This window comes from Macaca nemestrina, chromosome 19 (genome assembly GCF_043159975.1).
Source record: "Macaca nemestrina isolate mMacNem1 chromosome 19, mMacNem.hap1, whole genome shotgun sequence".
In the NCBI taxonomy this organism is placed as follows: Eukaryota; Metazoa; Chordata; class Mammalia; order Primates; family Cercopithecidae; genus Macaca; species Macaca nemestrina.
In genome coordinates this window covers 74,051,194-74,069,828 of record NC_092143.1, presented here as the reverse complement: position 1 = coordinate 74,069,828, position 18,635 = coordinate 74,051,194, and the positions used below count along the sequence as shown (strand labels likewise).

General features: G+C 41.5%; 1 protein-coding gene across 1 annotated transcript; it reads right to left on the bottom strand.

Annotated features, from left to right (window-relative positions):
• Positions 1-1,596: 1,596 nt before the first annotated feature.
• On the bottom strand, positions 1,597-18,084 carry LOC105478823 (myosin regulatory light chain 12B). Its single transcript, XM_071085598.1, has 4 exons — positions 17,954-18,084; positions 7,048-7,246; positions 2,388-2,549; positions 1,597-2,035 (listed from the first exon to the last, which is right to left on the bottom strand). The coding sequence occupies exons 2-4, from the start codon at positions 7,229-7,231 to the stop codon at positions 1,863-1,865; spliced, it is 519 nt and encodes a 172-aa protein (XP_070941699.1). The 5' UTR covers positions 7,232-7,246; positions 17,954-18,084; the 3' UTR covers positions 1,597-1,862.
• Between the last annotated feature and the right edge of the window lie 551 nt (positions 18,085-18,635).

Genomic DNA, 18,635 nt, shown 5'->3' with positions numbered 1-18,635 from the left:
CGCATGCCTTGGAGTGGACAGCCTCACTCTGATCTTCACAGGGGCCCCGGACCTCCTTCCTGTCATTCAGATCTCAGCTTACCACCCCCTCAGAGGCCTTTCCTGACCACCCTGTCATGCCTGCCCAGTTCTCTGCACAGCACTGACCTGATACTGCACATGGATCGTCTCCCAGTAGAGAATGCAGTCTCCCAGGGCAGCATCCTTGTCTGTCCCATCCCCGTTATCCCCAACCCTTGCAACAGTGTCAGGCACAAAACAGGTGGTTGACAGTGGTTCAGTGATCATCAAGATTATCCCACCATATTTTCCTGTTTCCTGTGAAACACACAGCAATTCTCCACCTGGTTTTGTGACACTTTGTGGTGACTTTTAAGCTTCTAAGTGGAAAAAAGAGCCAGATGTGGATTCTTGTATTTGTTAGATCTTGGGCAGGAGCTTCAGTCTAAACCTCAGGTCTATTAATATAAAGTAGAACTGATACCTCAGAGACCAAGATTAGGTAATGTGAAAGTTCATGAGCTGTCCCCTCATTCTGATGATAAAAGGAGGCCCAGGCTAACTGTTAGCAAGTGAATACAGACTGGCCTACTACCCCAAGTTGTAAAGCACCCATATTAAACAACATATAAATGCTCTGGTGCTAAGCAGATAAAATACCATCACAATACTTTTAGGAGGAGAAATCGGTGTTGAACAATGTTGGTTAATTTTTTAAAACTGATTTTTTCCTTTTTTAGATTGTTCTCTTTATTCTCATACTTTGGCCTTAAGGATTCTAAATGCTCAGAGCAACCTTGTCTTTCAGCTTTCTAGTCTATGTGTTACATGAACTGCTTTCAAACACACAATAGTATTATTTATTTCAACCTGGGATAGAATTTTCTGAAATTCTGTTCCAATAACCAATTACCCCAAGATTATTTTAAATTTCAATAGTGACTACAGAGTTGTATCATAATAGAACAGAAATGTCCTGACTCTTTTAGAAATTTGGGGCTTTTCATAGACAGTACCGTGCTTCCAGCACTGCGAGCTCTGAAGTTAGGTGCCCTAGGTTGGAATTCCAACTCTCATGTCCTAATAGTTACCCTGATCAACTACTCAACTATGCTAAGTCCTCCCACTTGAAATACAAGGCTAATAAAAATCCCACAAGGCTGCTGGGAAGATTCAATAAAAACTGTGTAGGCACAATGCTCCACATACAGTAAATGTACAACAACTAATCTTCAGAATTTTGCCTCTTCTCAGAATCTTAGATGAATGCAATGTTTAATGTTTTCCCAGATATATTTATATTTATCATTTAATAAACATCTGACTAGAAGCATGAAAGAAACAATGGCATAACTAGTTTGCACTGCATAATAATGTTAAAGGGTACTTAAAAGTTCTGAAGAACACTGTCCCATACATGTGAAAAATCAATTTTACCATAAAACCTGAGTCATATGAAGTTGAAAACCTGAAAAAAGGACTACCCGCACCTATCACTCATTTGTTTAACTTGCCATTACACTGCATTTGAGTCAGCATAATCTTTATTTCAAAATAACATTTTTATTATATAAAAATGTAAAAATCCAGCAAAACCAGAAATACGAATATATTTTTCTGGGCTTTCACATTTCTTGATTTTTATTCGCGATCTCTTTTTCAATACAATTTACACCCTCATCCCCATTTCCAGTCTGATTATACAAGTGCTAAGTGGCAGAAAGGTCTGGAATAAATACATCAAAAAGAGGCAAAGCTGTGAAACTAAGCTGCATGCAACAGGTTCTATGAGGGTGGGGGAAGTGTCTGAGAAATAAAACAGAGTAAGACAATGTAACTGGAAGGTTTTAGCTAAAGTTCTTTCAGTCATCTTTGTCTTTTGCTCCGTGTTTCAGGATGCGCGTGAACTCGATGTAATTGAAATTCCCCTTTTTGTCAATAGGTGCTTCTCTGTACAGCTCATCCACTTCCTCATCCGTAAACCGATCCCCCATGGTTGTCAGCAGCTCTCTCAGGTAATCTTCCTGAATGGTGCCTGGAAGGCAACAGAAAGAAGAAAGCAGTCATCACTACTTCCTGGCACTTTAACGGTTCATTTCTAAAGCTAGTCAATCTTATAAAATGTTTCAGAATATCCATATCTAGAAACAAAGTTAGTTAGTGAACTAAGGCTATATGAACTATACCATTATGTTTTCCAATTATTCTTAGAGTTCTGTGTTAATATTAGATCAAATCATTTAAAAGCTCAGAAACAGATCATATTCTTACAAAATTATTCTTAAGCAAATATTTTCCCAAAGGTAAAAAAAGAAAACCCTTTCTATTTCAAGAGAAGTACTTCATCGAGTCTGGAATGAGGCTGGGCACAAACAAATAGCACTCACCTGTTGCTTCTTCATCAAAGCAAGCAAAAGCATTTCTGATGACATCTTCAGGATCCGTGCCGTTTAACTTCTCACCAAACATGGTGAGGAACATGGTGAAATTGATGGGCCCTGGTGCCTCATTCATCATGGCATCAAGGTATGCATCAGTGGGATTCTTCCCTGTTAAAAATGCGCATTTTAACATTTAAAGACAAAAAAATCTAACTTCAATAGTTATTTCACTATTATGCTCCCCAACATATTTTAAAAATTTACATCATTTGACACCAATTTTTCAATTAACTTTAAGAACATTTTAAAAAGATTATTTTTGACAACTTAAAAAATATTTGATACATCATTATAAAAATGTATTCCAGGTTTACACTGAAGGCTATTTATTCGTTTATGTGAACTTTCTCTTATTTTTCATTAAAAACAAAACAAAAACCTGAAGCCGGGCAGTACCACATTATTACAACTTTTTTTTGGGGGGGGACTACAGACATGTGCCACCACGCCCAGCTAATTTTTTATTTTTTGTAAAGACTGGGTTTCACTATGCTGCCCAGGCTGGCCTTGAACTCCTGAGCTCAAGTGATCCATCTGCCTTGGCCTCCCAACATGACAGGATTGCAGGTGTGCATCACCACGCCCAGCCTATATCCTGAATGCTGATAACATCAACGGTTCATCAGGGGAGTCGGTTCAATAGAGTCATTCAAAACAATCTAAATATTCACATTTCCAGTTGTGGTACGGATGCCCATGAGTTGGTATGCTTCAAAGTTGTATTTATAAGTTGGCCATTTAAGTTTAAACTATTAGCATGGTTTTGAATTGGGAGCTTATTTTGAACAATGTTAGATATCTTCAAACACTGTTTACACACGTCATTGAACTGTGGTCTTGTTTGGTATTGTTTGTAATGGGAAATCTTAATCTCCATCCCAAGTGTGAACAGTTCTTTTAGTGCAGCGGTGAACTCCCCTGGCCTTTCCCTAGGAGCTGGAAGAAATCTCCCTGGAATGGCCAGACATGGTGGGAGTGTTTCTGAGGCCCCACGGTGTGGGGGAAGCAGCACTGAACCAACGGTCTGGAATACTGGGTTTGAATCCCAGTTCTACCACTGGTTGTGGGACATAGGAGGAAGTGGCAGAACTGGCATTCAAACCCAGTATTCCAGATCCTTCATTCAGTGCTGCCCTATGTAGAATTTACTTCTTTTTTTAAAAAATCTAACACTGACTGGTTAAAGTTTGTATCTCAAAGGTATCTTCCAACATTAAGTTTATATGATTTTACATGAAAAGAATATCTATTAGTCAGATATTCGTATCTAAGGAAGCATCTCAAAATTACACCCAACTAAGCCAAAGCTAGAATGACAATCAAAGCTACAATTATAGTTCATATGTAAGTTTTAACTCTGGGAATTTGGGTGAAATTTAAACATCATGTTGGCATCTATTTCACTGCATTCCAATCCTACCTGATTACACTTACTCAATGCTCCAATATCAAAATTAGCCCAAAATTAAACTCAAGATTCACTGAATAAGTTAAAGTAGCTAAAAAGATCTACTTTCGGCTGGGCGCGGTGGCTCACACCTGTAATCCCAGCTCTTTGGGAGGCCAAGGCGGGCGGATCACAATGCCAGGGGATTAAGATCATCCTGGCTAACACGGTGAAACCCCGTCTGTACTAAAAATACAAAAAATTAGCCAGGCATGGTGGCAGGTGCCTGTAGTCCCAGCTACTTGGGAGGCTGAGGCAGGAGAATGGCATGAACATGGGAGGCAGAGCTTGCAGTGAGCTGACATCACGCCACTGCACTCCAACCTGGGTGACACAGCGAGACTCCATCTCAAAAAAAAAAAAAAAAAAAAAAAAAAAAAGAAGAAGAAAAAAAAAGATCTACTTTCCTACCTCCAGATTTAACCCAATCACTTGCAGCATTTTTTGGGGGGAAGAAAAACTGTAACCAAAAGGTGTGAAGAGAACTCTAGGGTACAAAAAGCTACAGGGATTTAAAATGAATTGGTTTAGGCTAAGCACTTACGGACCCGCTCAAAACATGCAATGTAATCTGTTGATTTGAAAGGTAAATACGTATCTTTTGAAAATTCATATTTATTTCAATTGTTATGGGTACACAGGAGGTGTATGTATTTATGGGGTACATGAGATACTTTGATACAGGCATATAGTGCATAATAATCACATCAAGGTAAATGGCATAGCCATCCCTTCAAGCACTTATCATTTCTTTGTGTTACCAACATTCCAACTATACTGAGTTATTTTAAAAAGTACAATAAATTACTGCTGACTGCAGTCACCTTGTTGTTCTATCAAATACTAGATCTTATTCATTCTATCTATACTTTTGTATCTATTAACCATTCCCATTCTTCTCCCCACCCTTCCCAGTCTCTGATAACCATCCTTCTACTTTCCATCTCCATGAGTTCAATTATTTTAACTTTTAGCTCCCATAAATGTGTAAGAACATGTGAAGTTTATCTTTCTGTGCCTGGCTTATTTCACTTAATATAATGTCTTCCATTCCATCATGTTGCAATGACAGGATCTCATTTTTTATGGCCGAATAGTATTCCATTGTACATAACTACCACATTTTTAAAATCTGTTCCTGGTGATGGATACTTATGGTGTTTTCAAATCATGGCTGCTGTGAATAGTGCTGGAATAAACACGGGAGTGCAGTACCTCTTCAATTATACTACTCATTTCCTTTTTTGGGGGTATGTACCTAGCAGTGGGATTGCTGGATCACGTGGGAGAGCTCCTATTTGTAGTTCTCTGAGGAACCGCCATACTGTCCTCCACAGTGGCTGTACTTATTTACATTCCTACCAATAATGTATGAAGGTTCCCCTAAAAAGTAAATATATATGCTAAAGCAAACTAAATATGGCCGGAGAAAGACTCCGTACTTCTCATCTGAGTCCTTGTGGATGAACTATAACCTAGCTTAATAGTCCGACAAGATTGAAAACCTAACTTAGGAGTACGAGCCTGTAACAACTGCTAAGTCTTGGCCAATCCCAGCAGCCATACTTCAACCATTCATACACTGCTGAGTGTTCAAACCATGTTCAAATAAGCCATATGCCGAGCTGTAATCAATCCAGCCATTCCATACCTCACTTCCAACTTCTGTACGTCATTTCCCTTTTTTTGTCTATAAATCTTCTTCTACCACGTGGCTGTACTGGAGTCTCTGTGAATCTGCTGTGATTCTGGGGGATACCTGATTCGCAAATTGTTCATTGCTCAGTTAAACTCCCTTAAATTTAATTAGGCTGAAGTTGTTCTTTTAACACATATCTTTAAAAGGATGGGTTTCTGCAAAACAGAAGGCCTCAAAGACAACCTCTGACTCTACCACAACTTGTTCATTCAACAAATATCTATTGAGCATCTATTATAAGCAGAGTATAGACTTGAGAGTTCAATCTTTGGAAGACGGCTAAGTTCCTCAATTTTCCTCAGAGGCCTTCCTCAGTACTGACTTGCCCAAGAATATACTCAGACATTCTGAATGTGAGAAACACTAGGTTATAATCTCACTGCAAGTCAACAAATCAGATAAAAATCTTTGATTCTACTCTCACCTTGGATAAACAAAAGTTACAAAATGTTAACAATCAGTGAATATAGCTAAAGATGTATAGGTGTTCACTATAACATTCTTTCCACTTTTTGTAGGCTTAAAATTTTTCAAAATCATATGTTGGATAGGAATAAGTACACACCTAAACTTCACTTTCAGTGTGTCAGGAGAAATAATCAAAATCAAAAGTTAGAAGAATAAAAGCTAGCTAATCATTTTGTAGGCATTAAAAGAAAAAAAAAAACCCCACCTCTTTCTTTGCCTTTTTGGCCAGTCAGCCAAGCAGTAGGACAGAGTGCAAAGTCTCACTGTAGGCCATCCCTGACCTGCTCCCAGCCTGCCTCACCCCCTCCGCTTTGGCCTATCAAGGTCTCCTTTGCCTGCAGTTCCTTGACTCCCAACTGTAAAATAACTGCTGACTCTGGGCAGAACATGTAGGATGCTGCCTCCTGTCCTCCTTTTTAAGATCAAAAGAAACAATAACAAAATCATAAAAGGAATATTAACACCCATATACCAACATACAAATGGCTGTTTATGTGTGCTTTAAATCCTGTATCTTTACATTTTCTTTAGTTATTAAAAAAAGTCATACAAAATATTGTGAAAGTCTTCCCTGTTCCCTTTTCCAGTCGCACTGCCCCTCCTCCGCAGAGATAACCATCATCACTTACTGTCACTCCTTGTTTATAACCTGTACTCAACCTTTATTGAGTATATTATTTAGCTATACTTATTTGAAACTCTGGTATTTTGCTGCCTAGCCATGCCTTGGCTTTCCATCTAGAGACCTAAAAAATTTAGCTAACAGGAACGTTAGTCTACCCGGGCACAGCATCTGCCAGGTCCCCAGCCTTATAGGCTTATCCCCATATGACTGGCCAAGCCCCAAAATGGCACCTCCCACACCTGGAAATCTCTCTAGAAGCCTTCTGAGACAAGGAGAGAAATATTTGTACATCACACACAAAAAAATGATTCATAGAGAGACAAATTATTATTTTTGGGAAAATACAAATAAAGAATATAAAGTCTACCTAGAGAAGCAAGCATATCATGCAAATCTTCCTTGTCGATGAAGCCATCTCTATTCTGATCAATCATGTTGAAGGCCTCTTTGAACTCCTGAATCTGTGACTGGTCAAACATGGCAAACACATTGGATGTTGCGCGCTGAGGGCGCTTCTTGGTGGTCTTGGTCTTTGCCTTTTTGCTCGACATGGTGGTTGTTTAATTCTGGAGTTTAAAAAAACACAAAAACATAAAACAAACAAAAAAAAAACCCCAAAATTATAAAACAAAGCAAAAACAGAATACATAACACCTAAAGTTAGTATGTAAAGATATCAATATGGAATTATTACTTCAATTGGATAGGAATAAGTATGCAACTAAACTGTATTTCCAATGGGACAATTAAATGACTGAGTGGAAAAAAAGCAGTTTTGAAACATTAAGAACAGAATTTGCCAGGCACCAGTGGCTCATGCCTATAATCCCAAGACTTTGGGAGGCCAAGGTGGGAGGATCACTTGAGACTAGGAGTTCGAGACTTGCCTGGGCAACATAGTGAGACTCCCATCTCTAAAAAACAAAGAAACACAATAGAAATTATTGATGTACCTTCTCCTAAATTTCAGGGGACCGATTTTTATGAAGTGAGACTTTAAAATATCTAACGATAGCTAGCATCTATGGAGTACTTACTCTGGCCAAGCACTGTTATGAAGGCCCAGGGCTTCCTCAAAGAGAAAGTCTCCAAAGTTGATCTCTTACTCTGACAAAGACTGTCCCCATTTAATCCTCACAACAGTGGCCTATGGTAGGTACTCTTATTCCCATCTTACTACCAGTATAATATAACCTCTCTGAGCCTCAATTTTTCATCAGTAAAACATGATATCTACTTCAATGCAAAGAACTAAATGAGATAACATATGTAAAAAGACTAGTCATGTTCAAAAAAAGTCTCATCTTTATAAATATCAAACCTACCCTTTCATCTTTCTAGCTATCCCTGCATTTCCCTTTTCCCTTGACAAGACTTTCAGAATACCAGTCTGATGCTGAACTGTCATTTTTCCTTCTGTTTTTTATTTTAGAGATGTGTGGTTCTCACTATATTGCCCAGTCTGGTCTTGAACTCCGAGGCTTGAGAGATCCTCCCAAACTGCTGGGATTACAGACAGGAGCCACCGTGCCCAGCCCCTTTTCTCTTCTTCCCAATCATTTCTCGATTCTCTGTAATATGGCTTTGGTAGTAGCCTCCAACACTCTACTGAAAGCCACCAATAATTTAAATATCAAGCAGAAAAGACAGTTGTCATTTCATTTTTTATGTGCAGTTTTATATAATAAATAACACACAAAAATACCATCAGCTCTGGAGTTAGGAAGTCGTTAAGTTCAAATCTCAGCTCCACCATTACTAGCTACATATAACCTCTGAAAACCTACATATCTGAGCCTAACAGCTTTCAGTGAGTTCTGTGAGTCTTAGCAAATAATCAAACTCAAGGGTGGTCTTAGAACAGCCAAACTTGAAACTGCTGTCAGCAATGATGGTCTCGCAGACTGTTTCTGTAACTTCCCACAATGTGAAAACAAATGACTAGACAGGTCAATGATCGAGCAGGGGGATTTTTGGACCTGAGTCTCCAGGACTTCCAGTATTGGGATTTTTTATATAAATTTATTGTCTACTTCTATTTCTTCAAGCTAAAGAACACGCACAGGGTGTTTTGAAGCTTGACTTAGTGGTGTAGTTTTGAAGTACACCAGCCTTACAGTCCTTACTCTAACATTCGAACTCCTCACCCTCCCCACGTACAAGTCCTAAATAAATGTTAATTTTCTTCTCTTCCCTGTAACTTAGTGTTATTTGACCTTAGTTATATCGAAGGTTAAATCAGACAGAATGTAGTCTACTAACAAGGCATTTGATTATGTTTTCATTCCTGTTCACATACCAAAACTTATAAGGTTCATTTTAATGCTAAAAATTTTGACTCAATTTCTTCAAGATAGTCAAGTACGTCTGAAGGCAAAAATGTTAGTTCTTTCTCTCTCAGTATCAGCAAGTCGTTTTTGTAATCAAGTTATTTAGAAAAAGTTCCCAACAAGTTAAATATTTATTTTTAAAAACTAATCAAGCCAGGCGCGGTGGCTCACACCTGTAATCTCAACACTTTGGGAGGCTGAGGCCGGAAGACTGCTTGAGCCCAGGAGTTTGAGACAGGCCTGGGCAAGAAAGTGAGGCCCTGTCCCTACAAAAAAATAAAAAAATGAGCCAGGTGTAGTGGCGCATGCCTGTGGTCCCAGCTACTACTTGGGAGGCTGGGGTGCAAGGATCATTTAAGCCTGGGAGGTCGAGTCTAGTGAACCGTAATGGTGCCCCTAACCTCAGCCTGGGTGACAAGACACTGTCTCAAAAAATCAAATCAAATCAAATCAAAATCAGTCAATTGTATCATGCTAATTCTACAGTTAACCCAAAAATATACTATATTTAAACATTTTTGAAGTTTAGTACGAGTTCTCTAAGAAGCTGATACCAAGATAGAATTAAACACCCAAAGATTTTTATTAGGGGAAATGCCTGTGAGAAAGAATATGTAGGTAGTTAGCCTGATAAGGCTAGAAGAGCCATCACCATCTGATGGTGATGCCCAAGAAAAGGAAACAGAGAAGGCAAGTTGATGGAAGAGAACAAAAAACAATTCACTAACTGGTCCTAATCAAAATACGTTAGAGCAGATAAAGGCTCCATGTGGTAATACCATATTTTAAATTTGTTTCATACTTCATTTAAAAACAGTGGTACATTTGTATTGTATATGGTACCTATAAAAACACACACAATATCAGCTGAAAAGTGAGGCAAAATTGCATCAAAATAATCAATCTGAAGGGAACTCTGGCCCCCAAAGAAATTACCACCCTCTCTCCTTCCCTTCTGAAATAAGTATCTTGGCTTCCTCCACCTTCTCACTTCCCACTCACTTTTCAACCCACCACAATCTGGCTTTCTGTTTTCTACAGCAACTGCTTTAATTGCCAAATCTGGTCTAAATCTTCTTGGATCAGTCTACTGCATCACACTATTTTATCCCTCTTTTCTTTGGAGATTCAGCCACTGTTAGCCTGGTGCTCCCTAACAGTAGAAATGAACTTTCCCAGGTGGAAAGGGTCCCAACCTTGAAGAACTTATGCTCTAATGAGGAAGACTGATTATGTACAATGGTGTATTTGACTTACTCTAGCTCAGTTCTCCTATTTCTAAGACTTCCTCCTCCATTTCCCTCTTAGATGTTTTTCTCCACTTAAATATTCATGTTTCCCAGTATTCTAGCAGCACATGGTTTAAAGTTCTTTTCAGTCTTCATTCCTTGGATGATCTCATCAACTTTCACTGTTCTGACAACACCTACACCTCCCAAATCTGAACCTCCAGGCCTGACCTTTCCTTGGAGCCTCGGACTCACACATCCAAATGCCTGTGAAAGGCACCCATCTGGATACCCCATAGACACTCATAATCAACATGCTGAAAACTCAATTATCTCCCCGCTCCTGAACTTTACCATCTTTGTTTCCAATCATCTACCCAGTAGCCAGAAACCTAGGAGTCACCCTCCCCAATCCCTCTCCCTGATGAACCAAGCCCTGCCTCTAAGAAATATTTCTGAGAGATGCTCATCTTCCTCATTCCTCTGTCACCACCCTAAACTGGATTATTATCTCTTGTGTAAAATATTTCTATGGCCTCTTCACTATCCCCTTGCCTCCCGGCTCTCTCAAAACTACCCTTAGTTTTCTAGCCAGGGTTGTCTAAAATATGAATATGACCTCATCATTCCACTTTTTAAAATCTTCTTTGGCTCTCCACTTCCTAAAAGATAAAGTACCAAGTTCCTAAACATGGCGCATGAGTCTTCCTTTCCCTACTCTAGAATGACCTTTCCAGCCTCCTCTCTAGTCATTCCCTGCTTTGTACTTTTCCTTTAGCAACACCAAACTGCAAATGTCCCCAAGGTACCATGCCATTTCTTATCTTGTGTATCTTTGTTCTTGCTATTTTTCCAACCCCAATTGCCCTGATCTACTTCTCTGCCCTAGGAACAGAGAGAGAATTAAAGGTCTACTCAACTTACAGCTACTACCATTTATTAGGTGACTCACATGCTGGAAACATTATGTACGTTAACTGAAACATGCCCCCCTGCCAAGTGAAGAAACTGAAGGTCAAAGATATTAAATAATCTTGCCCAAGGTCACCTCGCGGCAGAGCTAGGATTCAAATCCCATTTGTTACAGGTTGTTTCTCCCTGTATATTTTCTACTTCCTACGAAATACTCTTCTAATTGAGTTTAGCATAAAATTTTTATAACTTGCCATGCCACCAATATAATTCAACACTGATTTCTGAGCACCTACATTCCTCTAAATGCAAATCCTAGACAAACTGAGTTTTCAAACCAAGTCAAACTATACCAGAGACACCAATGTACAGAATAGAGCTGCAGTCAGTAAATGAAATGTGAATGGCACTGCCTGGAATTGTGCAGTGTAGTAGTCCTGGTTGGGTTTAGTCAGGTGGCAACTATCAGTCATGGCTTTCCTTTGAAACTCTGATCTAGGACTGTCCAATTTATTAATGTTTAACCAAGAAGCATTCAAAAACAACAAACAAAAACACAAAAAACCAACCCAACCCTTAAAGACAGAAAATAGCCATACAGAACACAGCACAAAATGAATGTAATAACCCTCAATAGCAGTAAAAACACTTCTTCCTCCCTCTGCAACACTGTTACTGATATTGCTATAAATTTCTAATATAAAGTGAACTAAAGGATATAAGTAGTACTCAGAGGTTACATCAAAGGCAGGCATGTAGGAATTGATACAGCAGTCCCTTCTTATGTGAGGGGGATACATTCCAAGACTCCAGTGGATGTCTGAAACCAGGGATAGTACCCAACCCAAACAGTTAGCCCTCCATATCCACAGGTTCCACACTCAGATTCAACCGAGAATCCATTGTTCGTTTATTTGGAAAAATACAAACAAAAAATACAACAATAAAAATACAAAAAATACAGTATAACAACTATTTATATAGTATTTGCATTATATTAGGTATTATAAGCAATCTAGAAATGATTTAAAGTATTCAGGAGGATATGTGTAGGTTATATGCAAACACTATGCCATTTTATATGGGGCACTTGAGCATCTGCAGATTCTGGTGTCCGCAGGAGGGTCCTGGAACCAACCCTCTGCAGATCCTGATGAATGACTACACACACTGTTTTCTTATACATACCTATGATAAAGTTTAATTTATACATTAAGCACAGTAACAGATTAACAATAATCAAATAGAACAATTATAATATACTGTAATAAAAATTATGTGGATGAGATCTCTCTCTGAAAATATCTCACTGTACTGTACTCACTTATTTTCAGACCTCAGTTGACCACAGGTAACTGAAACGGAGGAAGCAAAACCAGGGACAGTGGAAAGCAGCATCATATAAGACTACTGTATTATGTATTATAGCTGGCTGTGGTATCAACATATTTAGTTGATAATAAAAACGTTTGTAAAGTCACTTGCAGTACTGACATGCAAACAGAAACATGGACACCATCATCATTAATAAGTAGAAACTGTCTATGTACTTCAGCATATACGGCTCTATCGAAGCCTGGGGAAGATGCTCACAGAGCACATTCTGTTAGCTACCTATGATTTCCTCACCATTGCTTTGAGGCTTCTTCCTTCAAGTATCTGAAGTCAGCTAGAGCAAGTAAATACGGCTCCTAAAGCAGTTAAATCCTCTGGTTTCAATCTTGGCTGCGCGTCAGAATCACCTCAGAAGTTTCAAACAAGTGATGCCTGTAGCTTCAAGGTAATGGAAGGTCTGGGGGTGGAGCCCAGGCATCTGTATTTTCAAAAATGCACCAGGTGATTTCAATGCACATTGAAGGTTGAGAACCACTTAACTTGTTAAGTTAACCACTTAGACCACATTGGCTGTTCATGCATCTAGCTGCCCTTAGTTTTTCAATGTTGTCATTATGGTTTAATGGAGATGTTGGAGACATGGATTCTAATTCCAGTTCTATTATTCACAAGTTGTATGATTGCTCGTCATTTCGGCTTTCCCAGGCCTCATTTTCCTCATCCATAAAGTAAGTGTTAAGTAGATCAGAAGTCATAACCTGGCAGCTACCAAACTATATGCAGTCTGCACAGAGGTTCATTTAGTAATCCGCAGGGATGACCTTTAAAATGCCTCTTTTAAAAACTGAATTAGTTTGCCAACATTTAAAAAAACAACATTTTATATAACCTAAATTTCAGATATTTTAAACAACTGTACAATAAGGAATCACTTGACCAGCATCCCGGAAATCCCTGTAGGTGGTAAGTGTTCAACAAGCAATCCCCTCTACTCCCTCCATCTCCTCATCCCAGCTGGTATTAGTTTGTTATCTGTCTGGCCCTCAGAACACTTCACCTTGCCCCTCTGGTCATGGTGGTAGCCAGCTTCCCAGAAAGCCCTCAACAATTCTCATGCCCTTGTGCAGTCCCCTCCTGGCTAACATGGTGAAACCCCATTTCTACTAAAAATACAAAAAATTAGCAGGGCGCGGTGGTGGGCGCCTGTAGTCCCAGCTACTCGGGAGGCTGAGGCAGGAGAATGGCGTGAACCCGGGAGGCGGAGCTTGCAGTGAGCCGAGATTGCGCCACTGCACTCCAGCCTGGGGGACAGAGCAAGACTGCGCCTCAAAAAAAAAAAAAAAGATATTGTGAAATGAGGGTGTTTGGCTTTGTCATAATACACCTTGCAGCTTTTTCCCGGCTCTGTCTTGGATCACTCAATCTGCAGGAGCCAGGTCATAAAGACACTCACACGGCCCTGTGGAGAGATCCATGTGGCAGGGAATTGAGGGTTCTTGCCAACAGCCAGCACCAACTTGTCAGCTATGTGTCAGCCATCTTGGAGGCTGATCTTCCTTCAGACGACTGCAGCCCCCGCATGCCACCTCATGAGAGACCCTGTGTCAGAACCACCCACCTAAGCTGCTCTGGCTCTGACCCTCAAAAATTGTTCATTGTTTCTGAGGTGCTAGGTTTTGGAGTAATTTGTTATACACCAATAGAAAAGCTACAAAGCCACTGTCTCCTTGACCTCTTTAATGTTAAAATAGGGCTATGCCTTTATTTCAGAATTATAGTCACAGTCCAAGTTCCAAGGGACCACAGTCAAGTTTGCATAGCACAGGGAATTTTCTGTTTCTGAAGAGAAAAGTTTAACTCCTTCTACTTAGTTTCCATTCAAGTTCTGTAGATTCTTTGAGTCACCCTTCCTCAACATTCCTATCACCACCATCCTATTCTTTTGGCTGAATTCCTCTGGCTCTGACCAGCAAATCACTTCCTGATTTGCTAGTTATTCCTGCTTTCTAATTAGAGCCTCAAAGCTCTGTCCTTTTTCCTAAGTACTAACTGAAAACCTGGTAGTATAAAGGCACCACTCAAAAACGAGATAATTGAGGAGAGGAGGGAGGAGCTGGTTTTGTGAGCAAAGGATGATAAACAACTCAAATTTTAGCTGGGCCACAGTAGAATGCTAGTAGAGGACAGGACTCTGAGGGGGTCTTGTTAGCAGTGCTGATGTGTGTGAGTAAAGCCCTCAGAGTAGATGAACTCACACAGAAAAGCAGAGAGTAGTTCTTGGGCTAAAACCTAAGGTCATTTTTACTCCACCTCATCTTCTTCAAGGTCTATCAGAATCTTTAGAAATTTATCATGGATTCTTGTGGTTATTACTGTAGTCAAGATGAATGTTCTAACTGGAAGACTCAAATGACTGGACACATAAGCAACAGTCTGAAAGCAGCAGTCATAAACAGAATTTAGTTTATATCAAGTTAAAATACTTCCGAAATTAACCTCATATACCTAGTGACATATAATTGTTTTATTTAGGCAAAAAAGATAGCTCCATAAATTATTAGAAGTATTTTTTTTCAAGGAGTCAAACTCAATTTTTTCAACTTTTTTTTTAACACCATGAAGCATTTCCCCTAGTACTCTATATGTATTTTAACACTTACCACATACATGTAACACTGACATTTCTTTGTTATAGGTTTTATGATCATTCCAGCTGGCTGCAAACTTTCTATTCTGAGCCTCCCATATCATTTTGTTTTACTGCAGTGAAATTTATATAGTCAAATGTACAAACCTTAATCAGTTTTTATAATGTGTATACCCATGTAACTATCCACCCCCATTAAGTTACAAATGTTAACATTGTTCCAGAAAATTCTCTCCAAGTTAATCACCATCTCCCATAGGCAACCACTGTTCAGATTTCTATCACCATAGATTAGTTTTGTTTTTGAACTTCTTATAAACAGAATTGTACAGTATATATTCATATATATGCCTGTCTTCTTTCACTCAATACATTGTTTTTGAAATTCACCTCTCTTACTGGGTTTATGGCACAAAGTTCACTGTAGCCTTGAACTCTTGGACTCAAGTGATCCTCCTAACTCAGCCTCTTGAGCAGCTAGGACTACAGGCATGAGCCACCATACACAGCTACTTTGCAAGGAGGGGGTGCAGGGGTAGAGACAGGGTCTCGCTATGTTGCCCAGGTTGGTCTTGAACCCCTGGCTTCAAATGACCCTCCTACCTTGGCCTCCCAAAGCACTGGGATTACAGGTGTGAGCCACCATGCCTGGCCATATTCATTCCTTTTACTGCCTTCTGCCTTTCCACTTTGGACTGTGGAACTTAGTAGTGTGCCTTGCACACGGCAGGTGCTCAAATAATCCTAGTTAAGCAACTACATATATATATATGTATAGTACATATAGTTGTGTATAGTGTGTATATATAGTTCCTTCCTGTAACAGAATTACACATATATGTTCATTACAAGGTAGGTCCCGGATCTGAATTCCAACATGAGGCTTTTCTCTATGGTCTACCTATGGTTCCAGTCTCTTCCCCAAGAGATCCCTAAGGAAACTTAGCAGCTACCCACTGCTCCATACCTGGAAGAAGCAGTACTAACCAGGGACAATAACTGAGTGCTAAAGATGTGCCAGGCACTGATTTAAGGATTTCGTATGTATTAACACATTTAATCCTCACGACAACTCATCATATGGGTACTGTTATCATTCTCTTCTCTCAGATACGAAAATCAGGGTAAAGAGAATAAACAACTTGCCACACCGCTAGAAAATGGCAGAACTTAGAGTCAGGATCTGTAGTCAGGAAATCAAGCTCCAGAGCTTGAACCACTAGCCAGTAACATCCTGCATACAGGCAGCTGAAATTCTCTGCCATGAAAATGTGGATAGCTGGGAGTAACAAGCAATGATACCCCAAAGTTAAATGTGTGGAGTGAGGAAGATCCCAAAGATGCTGGCAAAAAGGGTACGATAAACTTATCCCCAAATATACCTGGAGTCTTTGAATCTTGGGAGAAAGGGAAAACTAGCTCCATGTTGGGGCTCTACATCCTGTTACCTTTCCTAACCTTAGCAACTCTCGTCTGGGGATCTGTCCTTTAGAAGTTGCAGTTCATCTTGTCCAAGCTTAGTCTCATCAAAGCATAAATGAACATCGAGTCAGCCATCATAAAAGTTGTTTCACTCAACAGAGCCTAAACAAGGCAAAAGCTGTGCTCTTAGTTACGAAGTCCAGGAGGGTCTACCACCTTGGGCAAATTACCTCACCTCTCTGGGTTTCGTTTTTCTCAGTTATAAAACGCAAAGGCTTCACAAGGTAATCTATTAGGTCCTACTGAATTCTAAATGCTTTGATTCTTCTCTTACCAAAAGACCATGCCAAATCTACCTTCAACTAAGCGGCCAAATGAATCCTCTAAACATCCCTTTCTTATTACTCCCTTAGTGAAGACTCCAAAATTACTCTCTATGGCTTCTTAATAATCTTTTCTTTCTCCTAAGTTTTCAAGACATCCATAAGAAGGTCCCACTTACCTATCTACCCTTATTTGCTACTATAAGTCGTTATAGTTCGGTTCCATACCCGCCGGTATGGGTTCCATACCGTACGGTCTGCTTTTCACAGGAGACAATTCCCAGCTTTTGAGTTTTGCTCGTTACCACCTCCCACACATCTAGCCGGAAACGCTAAGTTCTCCCTCCTAGGGCTGAATCCAAGGCCTTCAGTGAGGTCACGATTCTTTTCCAAGTAACCTTTCCCTATTTCTGTTAATTGTCCTTTCTTCAGACAACACGAATAAACTAAACCTTTACAAGATGCAAGACACACTAAGCGAATTACAACTCTATGTAAATCATTACATTTGAGCCTGTATCAACCACACACTCGGCTACCGGCATGCTAATAGCTTCCTTGGAGGCTTCACTTAGGCAAGACCGTGCACTAGGAGGCTCCTGCACCCTCCAAAACATCTAGGACAGTGTTGGGCACAGGGCAGGTACTCCACACGAACACGCCCGGGTCCGCCCTAATCCACCGCCAGGGCCCGCCGCTGGGCCGGGAGGGCAGGCGTCGATCCCGGGGCCGGCGGGCGGTCCAGGGCCCAGGTGTGTGAGGTCACCCAGGTGGTGAAGGGTCGACCCACGCACCGCCGGGCCCCGGCCACCTCTCCAGCAGGGCGTCTCCCCCGGCCGACTCCATCGCCTGCAGCCTCCCAGCCTCTGGACTTCCGGGCCAGGGCCTCACCGCCAACCCTCCTCCCTCCTCCCTCCACCTCCGGCCCCATGCCCCCTTCTCAGCCAGCCTGACAGGTCCCGCCGACGCCTGGCCGCGCTGGGGCGGGGTCCGGCCGCAGGCGCGCGACGGGAGGGGGCGCGGGGACACGGAGGCGGCCCGAGGGGTCTCGCGAGCGGAGTCGCGCGCCACTCACCCGGCGCCAAACACCAGAACCGGGGTCGCCCTGCGCGAGACAACAAGCGACAGCGAAGAGCGCTAGGATGTGGCCGGAGAGTGGCGGCGCCGACACTTCCTGCCTGAAGGGGCGGAGCGGAAGGCGCACCGGAAGGCGCGGCTGGACCAAGTGGAACGGGGGTGCGCAGAGTGTTCGCGCCTGGGCGCTGGGTCTGTGTGTCAGCCGAGCGGCTGGGCTGCTGGGGCCGGAGGCACACGGCCGGGGTCTTAACTGCCCTTCGGCCTGCTCCGATCCGCTGCGATATAGCGCCGGCGCTGCGGCGGTCGCCCGCAGCCGGGCCCTCGTCCCCTGCTCCTTTGGCAGCTCCGCGGCCCTTCCGCATTCCTGGCCCGCTGGGCGCGGCTGGGCCGGGCGCTGGAATTTGACCCGAGCGGGCCGCGATCAGCGGAGGATTTGGGGTACCCTTTGACCCAGGCGGGGCGCGATCCGCCGAGGATTTGGGGTCCCCTGGCGCCGAACCCTGAGTTGCCAGATTTAGAAAGTAAAAGTACAGTTCTTCTAAATTTGAATTTCAGACAAGACAGGTTTTAGGGTTCGTCCCATGTAATGCTAAGAAGGTGAGGGCGGCGCCTGGGCGGATTCTTTTCCGCTCCAGAATCCCTTTCTCTTTTCAAACCGCGTTCCAGCCCGAGTTAAATCC